Here is a 25,309-nt window from a genome sequence, read left to right on the forward strand (position 1 = left end):
GTTTGGTATTAAATATAGTATTGCCTTTGTGTTGATGATTAGTGAAAATTCGAAACATATAAATCGAACAGAATTACATCAACCTTATCTTTGTTCGATACAGTAAATGCTATTTACCTCATACCTCAAAGCGGGAAATTTCAAGATGGCTGCGCCCAGAGAAAAATCTACGTCTTCTAATTCTTCAACAAGTTCTAGTGAGGAACTAGACCTTACATCGCCCAAATTTAATCCTTTGAAATCCCTTTACGCAGCATACCCAAAAATACCTTGTCCACGAGCTAAACTATACAATAATATAGCACAATATGAAAGTTTTATGCAAGGGAAAGACTCGGAGAGCCAAAGACAAAAAAGGCCAAGCAAACCCCAGTATACAGGTCTAGTTGCTCATAAAGCTGCCGCTCAGGCCAGAGAGGCGGTAATCAAGAGTCGGAATGCAGAGGGACCGAAGGATGAGACTAGAAGGAAGAAAATGCGGAGATCAAATGTATTTACATTAATGGAAAGTAAGATGCAAAATCAAATAGTGTTGCAGTAATGGAACTTTTTTTTATAAATGGTGTTATCGTGCTAATTTATGACAATTTGTACACACTGTACACGAATATAATGATAATTAACAGTTACCTTGCGTTGAAAAACCTGAATAAATACAATTAGAGAACAATATTGATTTAATCATGCTGCAGTAAAGTTACAGGTGTTTATAACTTATAGTTAACAATGAAAGTAAAAATGAATTATCTCATTTTTAAGTCTTGTGCACAACTTGGTACGCTGCTGAGGAATTACTTACTTTGATGACAATCTTTTAGTAACTTGTTTTGACAGTCGCAAATCTTCTAACGGGTAGTCAGCTGATCATTGGTTGAAAAGGTGTCAGTGTGCTAACAAAATATTCTCTATAGTCAGGGGTACAAAATAGTGAAAATCCAATGTTGTCCCAGGCAACCAGCTTTAACACACACACAGATTTTTCCATTTGCTTGGCAAGTTACTGCAACTGTCCCCAATATTTCTATTTTGAAAATTAGTCAATACATGTTCCTTACTGTATACAAGAGTTGTAAATCAAAATCAGTCATGCTTATGCAGACTTATTTTAATTTATTTTTGACCAGCAAATAAAGATGATCAACAGGGATCGTCCTGGGCTTCGCCAATGTCGCAAATTGCGATTTTTTTTTCTTATTGGCGACAAAAATATCCCATCTGGCGATTTTTTTGGCGACATACTTTTTGGTTATTTAATTTGTACATACAATCATGGATTTGGACTGGATAAATTAAAAGGCAGAACGAAAGGAAGCCACAAACTTGATTAAGCAATGCATTGGAATCAATCTGTTACACAAACGATCCTTTGTTCTTATTGACAACCCCATCTTTACAGTGCATTGTTACATCATAATCTGCTTCTGCTGACATCTGGGCTGAGTACTGTATGCTGCGATACAGTCAATCATGCTACAGCACTATACCTACAACTGACCGACTTCTGAAGACGCGAATAGAACAGATACAATTAATTGAATAGCTAATCCTTCTGTTTTTTTTTTATACATATACCAATACAATAGTTTTGCTGAACCTTCATAGAAAACTGATAACCTTTGAAGTACTGACTACTGTGTATAAATACAAAGCAAATGGAAAAAATCTCAATCACAATTACATCTGTCGCCAGTGCAGCATTTTACTCATTGATCTTTTCTTTTTGCCATCAGTCCCGTGTTACGGCTGCAGAGACTTAAACTCCGCAACAAGAAATAGCAAAAAAAAGAACAGTTTTGCATAATTAATAATAATTATTTATTTCTCAAAATACAGGAGTGAAAGAATCCCTAAATTGGGTGTGAATTTATGCTTATATATACGGTCCAATATTGCCAGGTGTTGACTCGTGTAAGTTTCATTCGTGGGAATGGAGATCATATTTTTCTTGTTGTGAAAATTTATACAGCATTCAGTGATCATTCTTGGGATTTAGGAAGAAATTCGCTACAAGCTTTGTGAAGCTAACCATAAAAGGGGGGGGGTCTGCTGAGAGACTACTAGTGTCACCTGTCAGCACTGAGGACTGTGAACGTGGATTCAGTAAGATGAACCTCATAAAAACTGACATCAGAAATAAGCTCTGCATCTCATCTCTCGAGAATTAATGAGAATCAGCATGTACAGATGTGAAAAATTAGACTTTGAAACTGCATTCAACAAGTGGGCAGCCCTAAAATCGCGACGGATCCTCATGTAACACTTTGTAACATTTTGTTAATGCTTGTTGTAATTAAAGTATTAACTAATCCATCTTTTGTAATTTTCATTGCCTGTTACATTAATAGACTAAATTAACACTTGGAAAACTGTACACTACTTTTTTTGGCGACACTTTTTGAAAATTGGCGACAAAATATTGAGGTTGGCGATTTTTTTGGCGACAGCTTTTTAAAAGTCAGGACCATCCCTGATCAAACAGTTTTCTTTTGTTGTTGACAGTCTTCTCATCTATCAACTTTCTGACAGCTACATACATGCCAACCATTAGGCTTTTGGCGTAATCGTTATGCATTTTTCATTACACCTTCCGTGTAAATGTATTTGGATTATGCATTTTCTGTATATCCCCCTCCCCAAAAAAATTATAATTTGTTTTCTCATTTTTATTAACATCACATTAATCCAACAGACCATGTTCTAGAAAAGACAGCTTCTGCGTAACTACGACAAGAGTATGCTTGTATGTAGACTTACATGCACTTTCCTAACATTATTGTGTTCTATTTATAACAGCTGCCCTACTTCCAAGAAACATGCTGGTTTCTACTTCAAAAATTTTGACCTCGGTTTCTATTTATAGCAGCTGTATGGCTTAGTTAGGAAAGAACAGAAGAACAGACTGGTTTTCTAATTTTTAATCTTCGCTTGTATATTCTTTGTTCTAATTCATATCTGGTACATAAACAGTCTGTAGGTATTTGGTGCTAAAAGTCAAGTCAGATATATTCTAGTCGATGTGTGTGTTTGAGCAAAAATGTTTTTCAAATAATTTCATAGATGGATTGAAAAAAGCAAAAAACTGATTCAAAGATGAATATATGAATTACACAATACAGCGTTCCATTCTAGTTCAGCTTCATGCCTATTGCAGGCTGTGCAGAAAGGATTTTAATATTGGTCATGTTGGTAAAACTAAGAAACCTTGAATTAGCTCGTTTTACTTACTCCTGTACTAAGGTAACTTCTTTTTACAGCAGAACTAAATTGTGGTCAAGAATTTTATAAATACAGAGGCATTATATACCAAATTCAACACCAATCATCCATAGCGGTAGAAGACTACGTTGGTCCTTTGTTCAAACAGATGTTTCCTGATTCCAAAATTGCAGAAAATATGCATGTGCAAGAACAAAATCATCTAATATTGTTAGGTGTTTAGCAGAAGATAATTCACTTAAAATTGTAAAAGCCATGAAAATTGGGCCTTTTATATTGCAGCAGACAGGAGTAGTGATTATGATGACAAAAAGTTGTACTCAGTCTGTGTAAGAGACTTTGACAATGAAAAGGGCAAGCCAAAGTGCTCTTCTTTCATTACCAGAATTAAAAGTAGATTCCACTAGAGAAAACATTTTTTGTGTGCTTAATAATGCTTTGAATATACATAATTTGGCAGAACTGTTTTGGGTTTTCAGCAGATAATGCATCAGTGATGACTGGAATTCATAAAGGAGTTGTATTCTATATTTTGAAAAATGTCTCCATCAGTGTACATATTAGGTTGGCCCTGTCATATGATACACCTTGCTGCAGGAAAGGCTGCTGATAAATTAGAAGAACTCCTGAAGTATGAAGTTGTCATTCTACTGACAACGTACTTCATGTGGACAGAGATGATGTGCTATGGCACCTTATTTCCCAGCTAAAAGACCCAATATCTTGAAGATATAAATTTCCTCTTCTTTGTCAGGTTATGAAAGGAATATTGGTTCATTACCATTCTAATGCTGACTGTGAGAGACTGTTCAGTATTGTTAACAAAAATAAAACTGAATTCAGATCCAGGCTCTAACCCAGCACTTAATGCTCTACTGGTGTGCAAAACATTCATGGTCTCAGCTGGTACAAAGTATTTTGAAATGCAGTATGAGAGTCTGTTGCTTTTTAAACCTCAAAGTGCTATATAAGAAAACTTGAAGCAGTAATTGATATTAAAAGACCAGATGGGTAAATAAATCATTTTGTACATATGCTCATTGAATTGTATTATGCTATATGTGGATTACTTTTTTTCTGCTCAGATTATTCTTTCTGTCCACTTTGATTGCACTTTTTCCTCACCATGGGTTGGCATGTATGTAACTAGATACCCCAAACAAGAAACTTATCCATAGTTTGTTTTTCTGAGTTACATCATTATTGATCACATTATCATTAATCTGATAAAGAAATACCCATTTATATCGACATCACTTATTTATATCTACATCACTTATGTTCACAGCTGGCTGTATTGATGAAAATACTAAGTCCTGGTTCCATGGTCTATTATTACTACCAAATTTATCATACTTATGTCGATGTCAATATAAAAATGTAACTGTACAATCGACAGAAACCCTTGGTCCCAGATTGAACAAATTCTTTATTTTCTTATAGTTTGTGTCAACAAGATGTCATTTCCCAGTCATACTTTGCTCTATTTGATGCTTCAGCCAGGCTTTAATGCTGGTGTTGCATTAATAAATGGGCAGATGTCTAAGTCCTTGAAAGTCATTTTTTACAGCGACTTCAGTAACACATGCACTCTTCATCAAAAGTCAGTAGCAATCATTTATGAAAAACAATGCATCCTTCGTGAAAAGAAGTCAGCACCAAACTTGTATAAAAACAATGAAATCTGATTGATTGTTGAAATTTCCAAATTTGTCGGTGATTGGAAAATATTTATTGTGTTTTGCGAGTTTAGTTTTTCTTTGGCAGGAAAAATATAACTTTGTTTATGCTTGCAATGGCTACCAACTACAGCATAAAGTGCAAATTAAATTTACAATCTCTTGAAAGAACAACTCTCAAGGCTAAAACAGAACAAACTTACATAAAATACAGAACTGTTGCTATCTCCCATCCTGCCCGTTTTGCTAAAAGCATTTAATTTTAATAAATAATTTTTTAAAATTAAATTCTAATTTAGTTTGAAATATGGGTTATGCTTGAGATAATCTTAATTATATGCATTGCTCTGTGCATTCTGAAATTTATGAGTGCTTTACAGAAGTTCAAGTTTTCTTGTGCATAATTAATTCAAAACTTGGTGACAGGTTTTTATTTCTGTATGAGTAGCCACTTTTGCTTTGGTATCCCCATTAAGAAGGTAGACATTTGATGTCTCAGTCGTCAAAAATCTAGGCCAATTTAAGTACATGTATCATGTAAACAACAGCTAAACATCCACATGCTGGTGAGAATTCCATGCTTGGTTGACCATGGAATTTAGTATATACAATGAGAACTACTGTTTTTATGTATAGATGTGTTTATATTAATGTATGTATTTCCCAATGGAATATGGCTAATACAGTAATTTTCAAACATGTTACCTGTACCCAGATTTATTGTTTCCTCAAGTGTATGTAATGTGTACATTTAAACAACAGCTAAACATCCACATGCTGGTGAGAATTCCATGCTTGGTTGACCATGGAATTTAGTATATACAATGAGAACTACTGTTTTTATGTATAGATGTGTTTATATTAATGTATGTATTTCCCAATGGAATATGGCTAATACAGTAATTTTCAAACATGTTACCTGTACCCAGATTTATTGTTTCCTCAAGTGTATGTAATGTGTACATTTACCCCATGCGTTATGGATTTTATGATACAAAAGTATTACTAATGTAAGTTGTCAATATACAAGTGTATTTCAAACTGGTTTTGACTTCATTTAATCAAAATTTCCATTGTTCTCCATGTGTAAATCCTATACACTGATGACAATTTACCCATTACCTTAATGACTGTAAGTCTTCTGATACTATAAGTCTTGGGACACCCTAAATTACTTTCAAAAGTAATTTTGTATGACGTATAAATCTTGGGACACAAAATTTAAACAATTTTTTCATATACTTTAAGTCTAGGTACACCATCAACATTTTTTTCTACTAATCCATCAATGTATTTTTTTTGTTTTAAATGACCGTGGTTGTTAAGGGACTATCATCATGAATTATGACGTGAATGTTATAAATTTATATAATTTGTTTGAAAAGTCAAAAATATATTTAATTTTCATATGTTTCTTTATTAGTTCTACCCAATTCAAATGGGCATAATTTGATCGATGACGAGTTGAGCATTAGCGGGATGCTGCAAGCATTTACAACAGTAACCTATCCATTTTGTCTTCAGTTTATTTTTCTTTGTTTAAGCATTAATGCATTAGAATATTGTATCGATGTACCAGTAATTACATTTGATTGGTTTAACGCTCACATTGAGCTATAGCATGTTTACATCACCACATGTACATTGAAGATTTTGAGTTGCATTAAATGAAGTACATCCTTTGGATTTGAATTATACAATCATAGTAGTTTATAACTTTTTTTTTTTATATCAATAAGTGTTGGGACACCGAGAATGCTATAATTTTAAATGCTCATAAATCTTGGGACATGAAGAAATATTTATGTTTTTGTGTCCCAAGACTTACAGTCATTAGAAGATAGTAAGGGTATTGTTTTGTCACAAATATGTATGTCACCAGATTGCTAATGCTCATTCATTCTGAAATAGTATTATAATAAATGAATTAAATATTAAGACAGTTGATAACTGATAATTGTGTTCATTTGTGTTGTTATAACTATAACAATTTTCGATGCTTTATCTTGCCAATTTTTAACTTTGTGTACAGCTAGAAGGAATCAAGGGAGAGACTACACTTTCTTTTCTGTATTAATCTATTATAACTAAATTCCATTTCTGATCAATAAATTGTCCAAGATGCTGCAAGAAGAAAGAAATAATCATATTCGTTTTTTTTTTTCATCTTTAAGCAATGCACAATATTAAATTCACTGTTTTCTTCAACCAACTTTAAAAAATTTGACTACAAGTTTTAAATCTAAATCCTTAAGTGCTGGACCTTCGTCCATCACACTCATCAATTTCATTATAGTTTTTTTTTTATTTTAAACATCCACAGCCCTATAACATGATGTGATTATGTTTGACTTTACAAGTGCAGTTTTCCTTAGGTTGCAATTGCACGACTGTTGTGACACCATATGCATAAAGCTAATAATGTTGCTTTGTTTTCTCATTTTTTGGCCCATGGGAATGTCTTATTCTGTGATTGATTCCATGAATCTCTGTCTCTTTTGCATTCTGTTTTCTTTGCCAAACTAGACAGATCTACTAATTTCTGTCATTTGTATTGGTTTTATTTTATGTCAGTTTTTATTGGTTTTATTCTTTAAATTTGCCATATTGCCTTTACTAAACAGAGTTGTGTTTTTAAAAAATCCAATAGCGAGACAACTTCTGCCTCTGTAAATCTAGATCAGACCCCTCTTGTATTGTAAGTGAATTGTCTGTTAGGCCTATCCCCCCAAACAAGTATTATTGGATTTGCCTGAAGAAGAAAAAACCTTGATATTGCTTATGACATGCTGCATTTTTATTTTGAAATTCTTGAAATTTATAGTAAATTATTAAATTAATACTCAACTCCCTTTTGGGACCCATCTTTAATTCCTTCCACATTATGACACATTATGGTGATCATCTGCTCAATTGCATAAGAAGCTATAAAGTTTGTACACAAAAAATGAAGCACCTTACCTATGAATAAATAACAGTACCTTTACTGGTTGCTTAATTAGCATTCACTTGTTGGCATGAATAATAATAAGCTGTCTCTTGCTCCAACTGACTTTATTATGCAGTGCTGGTTAAAAAATATCTAGAAATACTATGCAGTTGTTTCACATTTAAGCTAAGCAGTGATAAATGACTTATAAATGTCCCCAATAAAACGCATGGAGAGTCCAGTTGTATTTCTGACATAAAGTAGGATTTTTTTTCCAGAGCATGGAGTGTCCAGTTGTAATTCTGACAAAGTATGATTTTTTTTTCCAGAGCATGGAGTGTCCAAAGGTCCTCTTAGCCTTCTTTTCCACTGTGTCAAAGACAAACTGCAGATTCTAGTTGTGGTTAGAGGTGCAGTGTCAGTTCGTGGGTATTGCAAGGGATATCTCATTGCATTTGACAAACACTTTAATATGGTAAGATGGCATGGTCCGAGAAAAATGCCACTGTAAGTGGATTAGTCATCCTTAAACTGTAGCTTTTGTCTTTGCTATAAATATGTGTTTTAGATTTAAATTGTTATGTCTGAAAATTGCAGGATTCTTTTTAAAATTTCAAATTTCTATCTCATCAATATTTGCAAAGAGAATGTAAATAAAGATTTCTTGTCAGGCCCAAGTTAGTGGGAAAACTGAGATATATCAGCCACTTTTCTAGCAGTAACATCACCAGTTAAGGTCTGAAATGTACATTTGTTCACTTCACTTATTTTCATTAAAAATATACCTCCAGAATTGGTCAACCCTTGTATATTTCTAATTTGTCATCAGAAACAGCAGTTAGTTCCCAGAAGTTTGAATCTACATCATGAAATTTGCAACTTTTAATGAGAAGTCATATGTTTTGTTAAATTTTCTATAATTTCTTTTTTAGTTCACTGTAAATAGAACTATGCAATGAAATATTAATCATTTAAAATGTTAGTAATGCCAATTGATGGCAATACTTTAAGAAATAAATACCAATTAAGTAAGCCTTGTCAAGTGAAATTTGTGAAATTGGTGTTTGAGTTTTAACTTTTAATTTGGTTTTAACTTTCTAATGGCCAGATCAACGAAGTATGCAAAAAAGCCACTAAGGAGACAAATTTTCCTGCCCCAGATTTTCCTGCCCCACAACTGCAGCATTGATACAGGGGCATTTCTGGAAATCAACCAAAGGAACCAGTGGACATGATTTGAACACAAACCTCCGACAATCTGTCCTATCAGAGTTCCTCCTGCTGAAAACCGCAGTTCTTGTGAACCAAAGTGGATAAAAGATAGAGGTAGTGATCGCTTATGCCAAAGCTTCTCTACATGACTGCCTCCATCTGTCCAATAATGACATGATCTCCACACTGCCTATACCACATATCCGAGAAGGAGGATGGCTTCAAATTCATCGCGGCTGAATGGGACAAGGTTTGCCACAATGACCAAAGGACCCAAAAAGTTGTTTCCAAAGGACTCTGTATTGCTTTCAACACACCTTCTTTGCCCAGAGCCACATACCCATTCAATGCCACCACCTTGCAGCAAGAAATAAATGACTAAAGGTTGGTATAAATTGTTTAAAATATAAATCCTTTAGGATTTTATTCCAAACTCTTCTTGCTCCCAGAGGCAAGCGGCACTCTACACCCTGTCATCGATTTAAGTACCCTCGATGAATTCATTCACTCTCCTTGGTTCTCTATGGAAACACCATGGTACATTTTGAAATTGAATGCTGTTCAAGAGGGAAACTTTGTAATCATTGTGGACTTTAAAGCTTTATATCATCATGTCCTGTTCACAAGGCTTCCAGGAGGTTCCTGTGATTTGCTTATCATCATTTATCAATTCCAAGCGCTTCCATTTGGACTCAGCATTAGTCCCTGAGTCTTCACTTGTCTGTTGAACCATGTTATGACTCATGTCCGGACCATTTCTAAAGTACCAGTGTCAAGTTACTTGAATGACATCCTGCAAAAATATAAGGTGAGTTATATATTAGAACATGACATGATAACCCTTGTTACTTTGCTTGCAAATCTGCATTTCCTTGTCAACAAGGATAAATCTGACCTAGTACCATCTCAACAGTTTGTTCATCTAGGTATGGAATTCAACACTTGGGTAAACAGAGAACATCTACCTCAGGAATGTGCATTGAAAATCAGGACCATGGTGGCTTTGTTACTGTTGAGGGAAACTGTCTGCACGGGAGATCTTTTGCTTTTTAGGCTTGATCAACACAGCAGCAAACCTCATCATCCTAGGTCGGCTTAATATGTGACCATTACTTGTCATTTGCACAAATATGGGGTGCCATCAACAGACTTGGAGCAACCTAACTTGGCTCACAGCGCATATACCTCTGCAAGTACAACTGTCAGAGATCACAGTCTGTACAGATGCAAGTACATAAGGGTGAGAGGGGGATCACCTACTACTGTCTTTTCGGGAAGCCAGTGGAGTGTGGTCTCCTCAGGACCGGCTTCTACATATCAATATACTAGAGATGAAGGCCATTATGAAAGCCTTTCACTGATGGCAGGAAATTTTACCTAGAAAGGGAGCCCTCATTCTGTCTGACAACTCTACAGTGGTGATTTATCTCAAATGGCAAGGTGAAACCAAGTCCCTAGACCTTTGCATACTGCTGTGGGACTTTCTAAAGTGGTGTCAACAACAACAAATCCATGGCCAAGTTCACCGTAATACTAGATGTCTGAACATAATATCAGATTCTTTTGTCCTGGAGCAATCAACTTATACAGATGGAATGGTCTCTCAATCCCTGTTTTCACTCAGATATTTACCCAGTGAGACTAACGATTGGTGCTCCTGTTTGTGACAAAGTGGAATACCAAACTCTCAACCATTATCTTACCAGTCCAGAATCCCAAAGCCTGGCAGTCTATCCATTGATTGGAATGGCCTGAATGCATACCAGCACCTCTGATTGCAAAAGTGATACAATAGCAAGAGAATCAAAGTGTCGCCTTATCCTCACTGCACCACTCAGATGGGACAAGTCATGGATAAATGACCTCATCAATATCACAATGGAAATTCTGTGGAAAACAGAATTTCCCTCATCTACTCAAACAATCATGTTGACAGTGGTTTCATCCCAACCCAGAACTACTGAACCTGCACATCTAGATAATATTACACAGAAATAAACAGTTCTCATAACCAGTCATGGAGAGAATCACTCAAGCAAGGAGGTCGTCTGAAAGCATGCAAAGACAAATGGAAAATTTTCACACAGCAGTGCACACATGAACACGTACCTCATCATGTACCCGAAATAACTAACTCTTCAACAAGAAAAAGTACCACGTACAATCAAAGGTTACTGCTCCATGATTGCTGACACCTTTCATTATTATCGAAGAGAGGATATCCGACAAAACGACTTATCTGACCTGTCCAACTTTGATTATACACTGCCAAAAACATTGTACAAAGTAGATCTTATCATGGATACTAACCTGGTTGAACAAAACACAATTTGAACTGCTTTCAAGGGCGTCATTGACTCACCTTTCATACAAGACATGCTTCCTCATTACATTATCGATGGCAGGCAGGATCATTATCAGTGAAATAAATGCCCTATAAGGGATCCCAAATTACATGCAGTTCTGACAAGATGGATCAGTTTCACTCGTGATGGTTCCCTCTTTCATCACAAGAACAGAACTTGATAATGAAATCATTGTCTACTCTGGACACTTCCACTCAAGGCCACCTATAAGACTCATTGTGTGCATTGAAGTGGTGTCTTAGAAGGACAGAAGCTTTGTGTCGAGGGAGATCTTGATTGTTTTTACCCCTGAGACAGTTACAGGAAGATATAACATTTCTGACCCTTTCTTCCTGGATTTATTTGGTTATTTACTGTCCATATCAAGAAATAATTCCATGTCAAATGAATTTGTTATGTATTTTAGGTCACAAGGTTTTGTTAGGTAGTCAAATGAATTTTTTATGTATTTTAGCTCACAAGGTTGTTAGGTAGTCAAATGAATTTGTTATGTATTTTAGCTCACAAGGTTTTGTTAGGTAGTCAGATGAATTTGTTATGTATTTTAGCTCACAAAGTTTTGTTAGGTAGTCATAGTTCTCCCAAGGTTATTATGATAGGTTAAGTTTTTGTGACATTATACATTACTAGAAAAAAAATTAAGTTTCTTTATTGGATGATATTCTGGTCTATGCTTGTCACCTTAATATTTCTATTTATAAATTATCTGCCTTCAGCTTTTTGCCTAGTGAGTGTAGTATGGTGAAGTTAAAGCAATTGTTGGCATCCAACCACTTATCAGCGAGTGTAGTACAATGAAATTGTTGGCAGACAACCATTTATCAGTGAGCGTAGTACACTGAAATTGTTGGCAGACAACCACTTATCATTGACTGTAGTACACTGAAATTGTTGGCAGACAACCACTTATCGGTGAGTGTAGTACAGTGAAATTGTTGGCAGACAACCACTTATGAGTATATGATGAGTCAATATGGATCTGAACTGAAGAAGCCTTGTACCTGTACCTCTTTATTCAAGCCACATCTGTTCTTTCATAAAGGTTTTTTTTTAATCTCCTGTTTAGAATTAATAGGCACATATATGATTCCAGATATCAAGATTTTAGTACTATTGTCTTTGTCATATTTAATATGGGTAAGTTTGTAAATTGAGTATAAATAAAAGATAAACTACTGCCAAAATTGATAAACTATAAACATTAAAGAATAAAATGATTTTTGTTTGATAAATAATTTCTCTGATACCATCTTTTGAGGCAAATGTTTCTATCTTCTTTCCTATGGTTTTATATTTTTAGGCTCTTTTGGATGTTGATGAAAACTACCTCAAGGCTGTCACAGTGCCAAAAAAAACCTCACAGGTAAATTTAAAGACAAAAGACGAAGCAATACAAATTCTTCAGAGCAATACAAAAGATTTTACACGGTTAACAAGATGGTGTAGAAAGGTGTATATACAATGGAATTGTAGTCTTGCATGGCAAAACAAATAGTGGTATCTAGCATAGACAAGGTTAGACTCAAGAATTTAGTAATGTATAGTATTCTGGTCTAGAGCGTATTGAACATCCATGTGACTGAGCTTTCAGATTCAGCTATTTACTTTGTATTTTTAAGATTTTGTGTTTTCTTAGATCACTGACACTATGTAGAAAATGATTTCTCTCTTTAACATTAGTTCTGCATCAAGCCTATTGCTTTTGGGGTCAGAAGTTCAAAGGTCAGGATCGCTGTGACTGAAAGAAGAAGTGTGATATCCACACAATGACATTAGTTCTACATCATAGACATAGACCAAACTTTGTGATGACTTGCGTTTGGGATATTGAAAAAGTATGTTGATTTGACAATCATAAATTCAGGGTCTGTGACAGAAAAATTAGCTTTTCAGTAAAACTTTTGATCTATAGTAAGTTTCTTGACCAAAGAATGTGGGTGGCTTGCACTTAGGGAAATAAATAAAACTTTAGACTCTGGCATCCAAAGGTCAGAGATCATGGTCATGGTAAGTCGAATAAGAAAATAATGGTTTCTACACGTAAAGTTTAGTTCAGGACCACATACTTTGACGAAAGGTCCAGGTCATTCTTGCAGTAGTGACCCAGAACAAGTGGTTGATGGAACAGAGGTGTGAAATTGAGAAGTGGACAGCTTAACAGTATCTAACAAAATTATATCAGTAGCATAACTGTGCTCAGATCTCAACAAAGACAATTACATATGCAGAAGTACAGTTTTGAAACTAAAAGCATTTGGTCATTCTCTAAACTTTTTGTTTTCCCCATTTTATTCTGATATTGCTATGCAAACCATTTGGTTTTTTGTTTCCCCATACGTCAGGAAAAAAAGTTGGAAATTATGTGATTGTGTTCATTTGGATATGCGTGCATTTGAAATATCCTCCTAAGCCATTCAAGTTAGAGACTTTAAACCTTGAGATATGATTATTGTTGGTTATAAATGTCCACAACAGATCTAGATTGTACTCTTTTCCACTGGTGCTGGGGACATCGGGATGGGGATACTTTTTCTACAGTTGAATACTAAAGAAACTGGTAATTTGCTTGTTTTGAACATCACACATCTTTGCTTTGTAGAAACTTGAAACCTTGGGTCATAATTTGAGGTGGTCTGTAGACCTACACAATGGTTTTCAAAATGTTATTCATGCTCTGAAGGCAGAGATTGTTAGGTTGGGGACTGAATAGTATTGTATCAACCATGATGTAATTTTAAGTTTGAGTATGTCATGTAAAACCTACTATGTTATTCATGATATAGACATGTAACCTAATGATACAATTTTGGCTAGTCATTAGTTGTGAATAAGTGATATAATTGGGATCAGTTCCCACAGGAGTTGGGCAGAGGATTGAATTGTTGTTTTGCAACTTGTAAGTTGTTAGTCTTGTATTTATGATGATTGGCACATGTGATCATTGACCCATATCAAACTGTAATTCTGTGTTTCTAAAATAGTATTCCCATGCTTTCCCATTTTGACCTCTGTCAAGAAGTATGAACCTCCTGGGTAGGTGCCTCAAGGGAATGTGAATTTTCTCTTGTCAGGCCCAGTCTGTAGGTGAAGGGTTTATATGTATTAGTTTCAAAGCTACTATCCAGGTGACTTAGGGGTAAGGATAATGTGGTCAAATCCAGTTGTATGTAAATTTGTCTTTTTTATGCTGGGTAATAGTATATATAGTTGTATGATAGGTATCTATAGTTTCCTAGTTACAGCTTAGGGTTAAGTCCCTGAAGGTTAGAGATTGATCCTGGAGCCAGTATCAGCTGCTTGTTTTATTTTGACTCAGCCTAAGTCCCTTGGGATAGGAATAGATCCTATGGCAAGACCAGGATCCCAGTATGACAGCTGTTGACATTTGGGTTATTGATTAAAGCCAATTCTCAGACATGTATGACACGTATTTGAAATTTATGTAAACAAAATGTTGTAAGACATTTGAAATTGATGTAACATCTCAAATACCATCAAACCCAAAACCAAGGTCAAGACTACAGTTCCAGACGTTTTGGTTCGATGTACACCTAGAGCTTTGCAAGTCTTATAAAAGTTAGTTTGCCCAGGCCAAGTTGACTAGAAATTTGACTTGGGGGATTTTTGTCTTCCCCAAAATTGGACCAAAATAAATCGCAAATAAAGTATTTAAAAATAACTATGGTAAAATCAAATATAGGATGTTTTAGGGAAATGACATTTATTTTACAAATATCAAATTTTTGTTTCTTTTTATCTTTGTTTGAACCTTAAACCCATATCAGACCTGCCAACTCTTACGATTTTGCCATAAGTCTTATGAAAATTATCCATAAAATACATATTTTCGGCATATCAGCAAAAACTACGAAAAAATGATTGTTGCCGAAAAATCTGGATAATTGGTTCATCCGTGTTTTATTTGGATCCGGGTTTCATCTTAGAATTAGTCAGGGAATTGTCCATCCACATATCTGGTTCTGCTTCCACATCATCCAGTTTTCAACTTGAATCTGCAACATGCATCTAAATAATCATTGAGAAGCCTGCCTGTGAGGAAAGCTTGATGGAGAGACCTATATTAGGTTGTGCAGGGAAGTGACATTTTTATTCTCAGTTGTCTGGAGAAATTAAAATTGATGGGGATGTACCTGGGAATCTCAAAATCGGAAATCCCTGATCTTACAATAAATAGACTTGAGCCAGGTTTTCATTAATTCATTTTGGTCATGGAGGCCAAATCACTGGAGGATATGGTGAAATATGGACCAAGGAGTGGAGATGATAAATTTGAAAAAGTTAGGAGAGATCTTGAACTTCGAAGCTAAAACGATATGGTGAGTACTGCCATAAAGCATAAGAATGTAGGTTCCAGAATGCAAGGTGCTTTAAGTGCAACAAATTCAGGCACATCAAGGCTGCATGTTGGTCCATGCCATACACACAACCAAAAGTAAAATCAAGATAGGGACATGAGTCTATCCCATGGCATGGTACACTGATCCCCAGTGTATAGGCAGCCAAATTTTGCTAAGGTTGAGGAAAACGTAAGGCATAAAAGTAAAGGAAATACTGTATACAGTAGTAACTTAGTCAGAAGCATGATAAATATTAGAATAGGTAGACAGGTGTTTCAGACCTTAATAGAAATAGTGCACTGACGGTGTCATGCGTTTCAGATATTCATGGTTATCTAATAAGTATTCCATGGAAATTTCAGATTTGGTAAATTTGCAGAGAAAAGGTGGAAGGAGTATCATCACTAAAGGACAGGTGATGCTGCCTATATTGGTAGGTCACTGTGACTTGATACAGCAAATTTAAGTAATTGAAAACCTCAGTTTTTCAGACATATTAGGCAAGATTTTGTACAAAACCAAAAGGCAGAGTTAGATTATGCAAATAACTTCACACAGTTGCAGGGTGGTATGGCAGTGGTGGGAATGTCACAATTAAAAATGAAGTCAAGTCTGGAAAGGCTAATGCGCAGTATAACTATTAGCAAGGTCTGTAACAACAGTTAAAATAGTATCTTGGCCAGACTTCCAGCAAAGGTCAGTAATTTAGGGGCTAGGTGCCTAGCTGAATTGGAAGGTATTATTAATACCTATCAAATACTAGGGTAAACTGAAGCATAATCAACCAATAGCATTAGTGATAGAAATTAGTCCAGAGTCTCTGCTTAATGACCTGTCTGACAAATTGAACACTGGTGGTTCAACTAACGTAAAACAGTTATTCTCTACAGTTATGCAGATAAGAGATCCCTGAAGTGTTATATGGGATTTAGATGAAAGGGATCCCTGAAGTGTTATTAGAGATTTAGATGAAAGGGATCCCTGAAGTGTTATTAGGGATTTAGATGAAAGGGATCCCTGAAGTGTTATTAGGGATTTAGATGAAAGGGATCCCTGAAGTGTTATTAGGGATTTAGATAAGCACTCTGTTTCTGAAATAGACAACTTGACAACTGGAACCATCCCAGCATCAAACATCACAGTAAGCTTTGGGTCCAGAACAATGATCAGAAATATATTAGTATAGCTAAGGACCTAAGATTTAATCTATCCAATTCTGACCTGAAGGTAAAATAACAAAATTGAGAAATATTTATTATGTAAGAATAGAGATGTTTGTGTCCAAGACATTTCAGAATTATTGAGTATTGTATAACTAAAACTCTGAAGGCAAAGAAGAAAATGCAAGGACAAACCACATAATCAGTACAGGAATGAAATACCACTGAATTACATGAACAAACACAAAAAAACAAATATTAATAACAAAGAGACCCACATGAGTCTTCATTTGGCTTTCTAAGTCTTCATTTGGCTTTCTAAGTCTTCATTTGGCTTTCTAAGTCTTCGTTCTTATATTTGTGAGGTTAACTCAATGCAAGCCATGAGCCAGTTTTTCTTGTCAAAATTGTTAAAAATGGTAGCACTATTTTAGGACCTTTGGGGTTTTGAGTTTAATTCCTTTACAAGGTTGGTTTAGGTTTGTATTGCTTGGTTTTTACTCTTACAGAATAATTGTCAGTTAGGCCTTTGAACACGCAGTACTTGTCACTAGTTGAATTAACTGAATATGAAACAATTTCTGACCCAGGGAATGGGAAACAGATAAAGAAGTATTAAACAGCGTGAAAGGACAAGTATTAATTAAAATTGTGTGTACATGTTCTGGGGAAGAGTTTATTTTCACTAAGTTCATGGTAGGATAGTCAAATAGGATGGAGTAGATTGTTATACAGTGATAATCTGAGAATTCTTAAGTTTTACAAAACTAAAGGTATGGTGTAAGGAAGCAGATGTGACACATGAAGTATTCCTTTAACCAGACAAGAAACAATTGTTTGAAAAGGTCCTTGTTCTTTCTAATTGCTATAAGTTTAGGAATATTCAGGACATATTGTCTCAGTCCTGTACGGTTGACCTTGCTTACATGAGAATCTACAGTCATGTAAGGTTGACCTTGCTTACATGAGAATCTAGTCATGTAAGGTATACCTTGCTTACATGAGAATCTAGTCATGTAAGGTATACCTTGCTTACATGAGAATCTAGTCATGTAAGGTATACCTTGCTTACATGAGAATCTAGTCATGTAAGGTATACCTTGCTTACATGGGAATCTAGTCATGTAAGGTTTACCTTGCTTACATGGGAATCTACAGTCATGTAAGGTTTACCTTGCTTACATGGGAATCTACAGTCATGTAAGGTTTACCTTGCTTACATGGAAATCTACAGTCATGTAAGGTTTACCTTGCTTACATGAGAATCTACAGTCATGTAAGGTATACCTTGCTTACATGGGGATCTACAGACATGTGTATATGGTGATACTCAACTAAACAAAGCAGAAAGAAAATCATGGACAAAATTAAAGATGAACAAAATTAACACAATGTCATTGTTGTATTGGTGCAAAAAAATTTTTGTCCTGTCCAGCTCCATCTAGTCATTATATATATATATATATATATATATATATATATATATATATATATATATATATATATATATATATATATATATATTTTTATATATATATATATATATATGCATTATGTTAACTAGGTAATCTAAGATGCATGTACATAGTACTTCCAAGGAACAAGGCTTTATTTGGTTCAGATAAAAGTTGATATTATATATAAGAATTTTTAATACATATAACAATACTTTTGGATATATGTCTGTATTGTAGCTTATTTAATAGGAAGTTTGTAGAGCAAACTTAATATGAATTGGGGGTTACATATGACCTGTAGTGTGGGGAAAAACATTCAGAATATAAGGTAGTATAGGCAGGAAATAGCAGAATAACAGTTACCATTATCAGGTTTCTGTTTAACATGTGTTGGAAGGAGAATTTGGATAACATATCAACATCAGGAACAGCTTATGGGATTCAGGAAGGCAATGACAAATCTGGGTAACTGGGACATATTCTTTCTTAATGCTGGTTCATTACATTTAGTTATGATATGGTTGTAACTCCTGGTACATTATTTTATTTCATTTTTGTAATTTTTTTTCATGGCTGTAAATTGTGCAGAATATCCTTTGTTAGATTTTGCCTATGTGACCCAAGTCTGTTAAGAGTGTACTATTATATAGGATCTATAAATAGATGTTTGTGAATGTATTGACATGTACTACGGTAATCATAGTCTATATGATGATAGTCTCATGGCATATATATCGTAGTAATTAAGGATAAGTTGCCTGTTGTTTAGGTTTCAATACACTTTTATGTACAGCACCATTTGTAGTTGCAGTGGATTTTAGAAACCTACAATAGTTAAATGAAATGTTGTATGATGCATTTCTTGGCAGTGGTTTTAATAACACTTGTCTCAAAATATTGTCATAAGTTCTAGCACATAAATATATAACTAACAATTTTTGACTTTCAAAAGCGAACTTGACGATTACATTTGATAAAAGTTAGGGAAGACAAAGTTTAGTTTTTGACTAAAGTCTATATAAAAATATTGCAGTTTTCCTATTTTTCACACTTTGTAAATATTTGTTTAAAAAGCCAGACCAACAAAAGAGGCCACATGATCTTCATCTGTTGAGTTTGGTAGCTTGCTTTTTGTAACTGAGCACTTAATAATATATGAAAAATTTTGCTGATTGTTCCTTAGTTTTCATACATTTTCTCGAATGTTTGTCTGATTTTATTAGATCTCTTTCCACCTTGGATACAGCAATACAATTGATTGAGGGAACATCTTCCATTGATAATTGACAAAATTATATACTGAGATTTTATTAGCACCAAAAGCTTGGTTGTTTAAAGACTGTGTAGGTTGAAGTCTGTGAAGGAGATGTTCCAAGATTTATTTTCTTTTTCTATGGTAATCACTGTATGCACTCACCTCATATGTCTTTGTATCATGCATTATGCTATGACAACGTCTGTTCATTAACTTTTCCCATTACCTCCACCAAACATTGTGAATATCTTGCACTTGGGGCAAGGAAGAACCATGTTGATTTGGGGGTCAAAAGGTCAAAGGTCATGGTACTTGTCTCTCAAAGAAAAGTGGAGGTTTGCTAAACAACTTTTATTTAGAGTATGTTCATTTACCAGACTTTGTAAATGGCTTGCACTTAGGGTAATAAAGCAACCTATTGATTCTGGAATCTAGAGGTCATGGTCACTGTAAGTCCAGTAAGAAAATGGTGGTTTCTGCACAGTAACGTTTGGTACAAGACTGCACCTTGATCACTGAGTCATTGAAACCCGCTAGTCAGTAATCTTCAAAGCCAGCTATATCCCACTTGTTCCTACAAAGAGCACTGTTAAAATGGGGTGGATGTATAATTGGCCTTTCACCATTCTCTTGAATAGACATTTGCTAGACATTTCTCTATAGGAAGAAAGGATAATGTTATAGTTTTATGTAAGCATATTCAATGATATGAATAATTTTTTCAAAAAATGCAAATATTTCAAATAATTGGTATGAACTAGAATGCAATGAAATGGTCCAAGATTGGCTTCCATAGAGTCCCTTTGCAATGTGCATCTTACCTTTGGATATGCACTACATACATCTGCAGTGTAGGAACAATTTTTTTTGTATATTTGAAGAAGTTTCTGGAATGATATTTTTTCTTTTGTGGAAGACTTAATGAGTTTATTATTGCTAAGGGCTACCAAATTTAATCAAATTACTAATTATCTTCATATTGGTAATTGCCAGACAACTATGCATTTGCAGATTAAGAGAATAAATGCCATTGAAAATATTTATTTATTATGAAAGTAAATTTGATGTACAGCTAATTATATTATGGGCATCAGAACCAGCCCATGTGTGATGATATATTCAATACTCTATTTAAAAGAAATGTAGGTTGCATACTGGCTCAAAATAATTACCAGAAATGATTAACATAATTTTTTCAGAAGAAGCTTATTTAAGGACATATTGCATGCAGTTGTAGGTTTGAACATGAAACAATTTTCATTTTATTTGTATTGCCTCACATGTAATGGAGAGATCACACTTTGCTGGACACCTACAAGGTAATTTTTATTTTAAAAAAATAAGGTACAGTTTGCTTTTGGATAGATCATGCATTGGATATGAAATATTCTGGTCTTACCATGAAAGTTTAGTATTTGAGCCGAACATGAACATTAAGGTCTGTCTAGTCACTGCTCAGTTGGCACAAAAATTATAATAGTAACTTTGTATAAGTTGGTTTTCTCTTTTTTGCATGAAAATGTTAAGTTTTATGAGAATATTCGTTGTTGAAGAATAAGCACAATCAAAATGCAAATTTACTATTTGAAGTGGAAATATTGTTGCTATTGGGCTGTATATCACCAGTACATTCTCATTTCCACCTTCATGTTAGAATTCTGAAAAACCAGTGGAAATGTTGCTATTTGTCTGTATATCAGTACATTCTCATTTCCACCCTGATGTCATTTTATTGCAATAGCACTAGTATTACATTTTTAGCAATGAAAATTTTCAAACTTATGATGGCCATAAGTACCATGTACTTGCTTATAAGTCAAGTCAAAGTGCAAACAAAAAAGATCATGATCTGCCATAGCATAATCCACCTGCAGATTATGGTCTCTGTTGTTTGTTCTACAGATTACCCCTAACAAAGTGCACAGAACCAAATTGGCCAGTTCATTATGTGACAGCAGATCTGGGTCTGTGCAGTTTGCAGTTGGACTCGTCTTATAATCGAATATATATGGTAGTTGACCTGAGTGTTAATCACACATAAGGCCCAAAACATTTGTTGACATGTAACGTGATGTCAGTGCAGCTCTTTCATGACATGTCAGTATGTAGAATCATGTCACATCTTCTGCTTTTGTGTTCTAATCAGTTTGAAAATTAAGTCTAGATTTGTTTTTTCTTTAGATTTTTTTATATAAATTTTAATTTAAAAAAACAACAATTTAAATACAGTTTATCATTTAAAAATAGATTTATATTATAATAAATAATATTGTTCATACTGCCTGCAATAGCCCAACAGTCCAAACACTCCAGTCTGTAAACATACATAATCTGTATGCTATATTGTAGAACATTTATGGCCTGTCTAAACCAGCTGAAGTGTGCAGACATTGTTATTTCTGATTATTTAAAAGATTAATTTTCCATCTACTCGCAGGAAAGTGGGGGAGTTGAAACGGATAACCCTGACAAAAGTTTTACTGACAAGACCGACATGTCTTCATCACATCAATGGGCAGAAAAACAAGAAGTAGTAATGGAAGAATTACTATCCAGATTCACTGACACAAGTGTCAGTACATTGCAGAATAATCCTAAGGATGCTAATGCTGACAGGACAGATTGTGGTCGAAGTGAAAAGGTTAAGCACAGCAAATCACAGGGTGCTTCTCAGTCTCAAGATGTGACTAAGAATGAAATAAAGTCTATTCCAAAAGAAAGTGCTAGCACATCTGAAACTGAAGGAAATGTGTTGCCAGCACGATGTTTGAGGATGGAGAGTTATAAACAGTTGGCGGAGTCGAGGAGTTATGCCAAATTTGATATTATTAGGAGGCATGTGAATCAGTTGCTTATTCGGGGAGAAAATGTAGTTTCTGTTTCAATTGCTAGCTGACACATTTTTGTGTCCCACCATGAATGTTGAAGAGTCATTCATTTTAGTCATGTCTATCCATCTTACCTTCATTGTTGTGCAAGTTTTACAGTGCCATCAATGGATGGTAGGCTAATTGTGTTCTGTGAACACATTTCTGTTATGTTTGGTTAGGGATGTGTGTGTGTGTGTATAAATGTTGTCACATAAATAAATTAGTAATGGCACGGATATGGAACAGTTTCCTAATGTTTCAGGCTAATCATGCTCTCTATCAAGGCTATATATTTAACCAAACAGTATTTGCTCGTGATAGGTGATGGCTTTATGTACTATTTTATTAGAGAGTACAGTGTTCTTGGATCATTTGTGTATGTCCACCATACAGTGGGGTATGTAATGATGTTTGTCAGGTCCATCTATCAGTTACCAATTTTGTTTTTCTTGATAACACAAGTTTTACACCATCCAAGATTACTTAACTTTTTGGATGGCTTGCACTTGGGATAAAGAAGAAATCTTTTGATGTTAGAGTCAAAAGGTCAGAGGTTAAGGTTGATTTAACTCAGAGAAGAAAAAAAAGGTGTCTTAATAGCATTAGTGCACTCAGAGAGAAAAAAGGTGTCTCAGTAGCATTAGGACTATATTACATCTAAAGCAAACTTTGTTGATGGCTTGTATTGGGGTAGGGAAGAAGGCTATTGATTTTGGGGTTCAAAGGTCATATGTCAGTTTCACTATGACTGAAAGAAGAAGAAAGGTTTATATTCAGTAACATTAGTTCTTCATTACAGGTATGGACCAAACTCTTTGGATGGCTTGCACTATTGGGTAAAGAGGACATCATCAATCTTTGGATCAAAAGATTAAAGATCAAGGTCATTGTGACTGAAAGGAGAAAAATTAGTTTTGCACAATTATCCATGTACCAGCACCAAAGGTTATGGATGACTTAAATATTGGGTAAGAAATAACTGTTTATTGTTGAGCCCGAAAGGTCAAGGTCACAAATATGACTGTTATTGAGCGTGGCACCTTCACCAAGTTTATGGATGACTTGAACATTGGGTAAGAAATAAGTCTGTTGATTTTTGAGTCAAAGAGAATGTTGCTCATTTCCGTTGTGTGTTAAATGCTTGTTCATTTATAACCAAGAAACCATGAGGAAAAAGTGGTTCCAGCCTCATATGAGAGTATTGTAAAATGGGGTCAGAAAAGGACAGTATTGTTTTCCAACAAGGGATTTGACTAAAATTATGGCTCATTCTTGGGTAAAAATTATTAGGTATATCATAAATGTATATTATTATCACACATAAATGGTTATGTATGAGCATACAGAACCTTCCTCATTAAGAGACACTGTCACTTATAACAGTTCACTTGTATGACTATATTGTATTATTTATTGCAATATTAAATGTATTCATTAACATGTTTCAAGTTTTATGAGTAAAACACCATCAGGTTCTAGGATTAAATTATTGTTCCAAAGAACTATTGATGGAAAGTATTGCATTTAAGTTTCCTGATTTAAAGAAATGGGTTTTTCCTGATTTTTTTATATATACAAAAATTTAAAATTTTGACTTTTCTTACTTTAGTTGTGTTCTTTTTCAGACAAGAAGTGAAAATATGTTGTAGTTTCAAACTGAAACTTTATGTTCTTCGGAAAAGAAATCCTGTGTACAGTACCATAATATTTTAGCATCATTTAATTTTTGCTTTTCAGATCAATATGTGGAATTGTTTATTTTGGAAAATAACTGATAAAACCAAATAAAGTATGTTTTAGTAAAAACATGTTCTTGCAAATAGTTTCCTTGTTAAAATTGTTAACATTTTGTGCTCATCAAAATTTGTGTAATTTACAGTAATTAAATGTAATAAAACCAGTATGAGTCCTAATTAAATGATTGGCAGTCATTGCCTGCATGAATATTCTTAAAGATTAAAACTGTGATAGAAGCACTGTGTTGTTAGTTACACTTTATTGTTTATCCTAGCTGTCCCCTGTAGTAGAACGAAGACATGTCGAGTACCTGAATGTATCACAAACCAATGAAGTGATGATTGGAGCAAATTATTTGTAAAAGGGTTCTATGAGGTAAAACTGAATACTTTCACAGTCGTCTTAAAACACTTGAGATTCATCCCATCCTGATGAAAACATTGGTTGATTCCTTAAGAATACATCAAGCCTATCACAGTAGGTACTGTATGCACTTGCAAACAACAAATATCCTGATCTGCCATATCATAATGCACCTGCAGATCAGATTCTGTAATGTTTGTCCTACTGAATACTCCTAAAAAACATCACAGACCCAGCTTTGGGTCTTGCAGTTTGGAGATGGAGTCAACTTATAAGCAGGTATATATGGTAATATAAATTTCCCATATCTGCAAATGAAGAAGGAAACTTTAAATGTTACATCGTGGTCAGCACAATCCTGGCTATATAGTACTGATATGATGTTTAGGTATTCCAAATATGGCATACAAAACAGATACACAGGCAAAACATGTGCAGATCTTGAAAAATTTTAATCAAATTTTTTTTAAATGACTGCTCTGTTAAAAAGAGCCAAAGACCTGAATGTAAAGATATTACAGGTCTAAAAGGTTGCTGCCATTTATGACAGGCAGGAGGTTGCATTATACCTATTCTAATCTGTACCTATTTTACATTATGCCTATTCCACATTGCACATATTCTACATTTTACCTATTCCATATTGTACCTATTCTACATTATACCTTTTCCACATTGTACATATTCTACATTATACCTATTCCACA

General features: G+C 34.5%; 1 protein-coding gene across 1 annotated transcript; it reads left to right on the plus strand.

Annotated features, from left to right (window-relative positions):
• Window positions 1-140: 140 nt before the first annotated feature.
• LOC149802358 (U7 snRNA-associated Sm-like protein LSm11) lies at window positions 141-24,478 on the plus strand. Its single transcript, XM_089951592.1, has 4 exons — window positions 141-509; window positions 8,154-8,299; window positions 12,703-12,765; window positions 22,070-24,478. The coding sequence occupies exons 1-4, from the start codon at window positions 146-148 to the stop codon at window positions 22,526-22,528; spliced, it is 1,032 nt and encodes a 343-aa protein (XP_089807718.1). The 5' UTR covers window positions 141-145; the 3' UTR covers window positions 22,529-24,478.
• Window positions 24,479-25,309: the final 831 nt, after the last annotated feature.

The sequence above is a fragment of the Sinohyriopsis cumingii genome, chromosome 3 (assembly GCF_028554795.1).
Source record: "Sinohyriopsis cumingii isolate HCF-2022 chromosome 3, ASM2855479v2, whole genome shotgun sequence".
In the NCBI taxonomy this organism is placed as follows: Eukaryota; Metazoa; Mollusca; class Bivalvia; order Unionida; family Unionidae; genus Sinohyriopsis; species Sinohyriopsis cumingii.

What these genes read in the sequence shown, in the direction of transcription:
- LOC149802358 (XM_089951592.1), top strand. Translation starts at nt 146, where the DNA reads ATGGCTGCGCCCAGAGAAAAATCTACGTCTTCTAATTCTTCAACAAGT. An exon ending in TGTATTTACATTAATGGAAA is followed by an intron (nt 510 to 8,153) that starts GTAAGATGCAAA and finishes TTTTTTTTCCAG; the next exon opens with AGCATGGAGTGTCCAAAGGT. An exon ending in TTGACAAACACTTTAATATG is followed by an intron (nt 8,300 to 12,702) that starts GTAAGATGGCAT and finishes TTATATTTTTAG; the next exon opens with GCTCTTTTGGATGTTGATGA.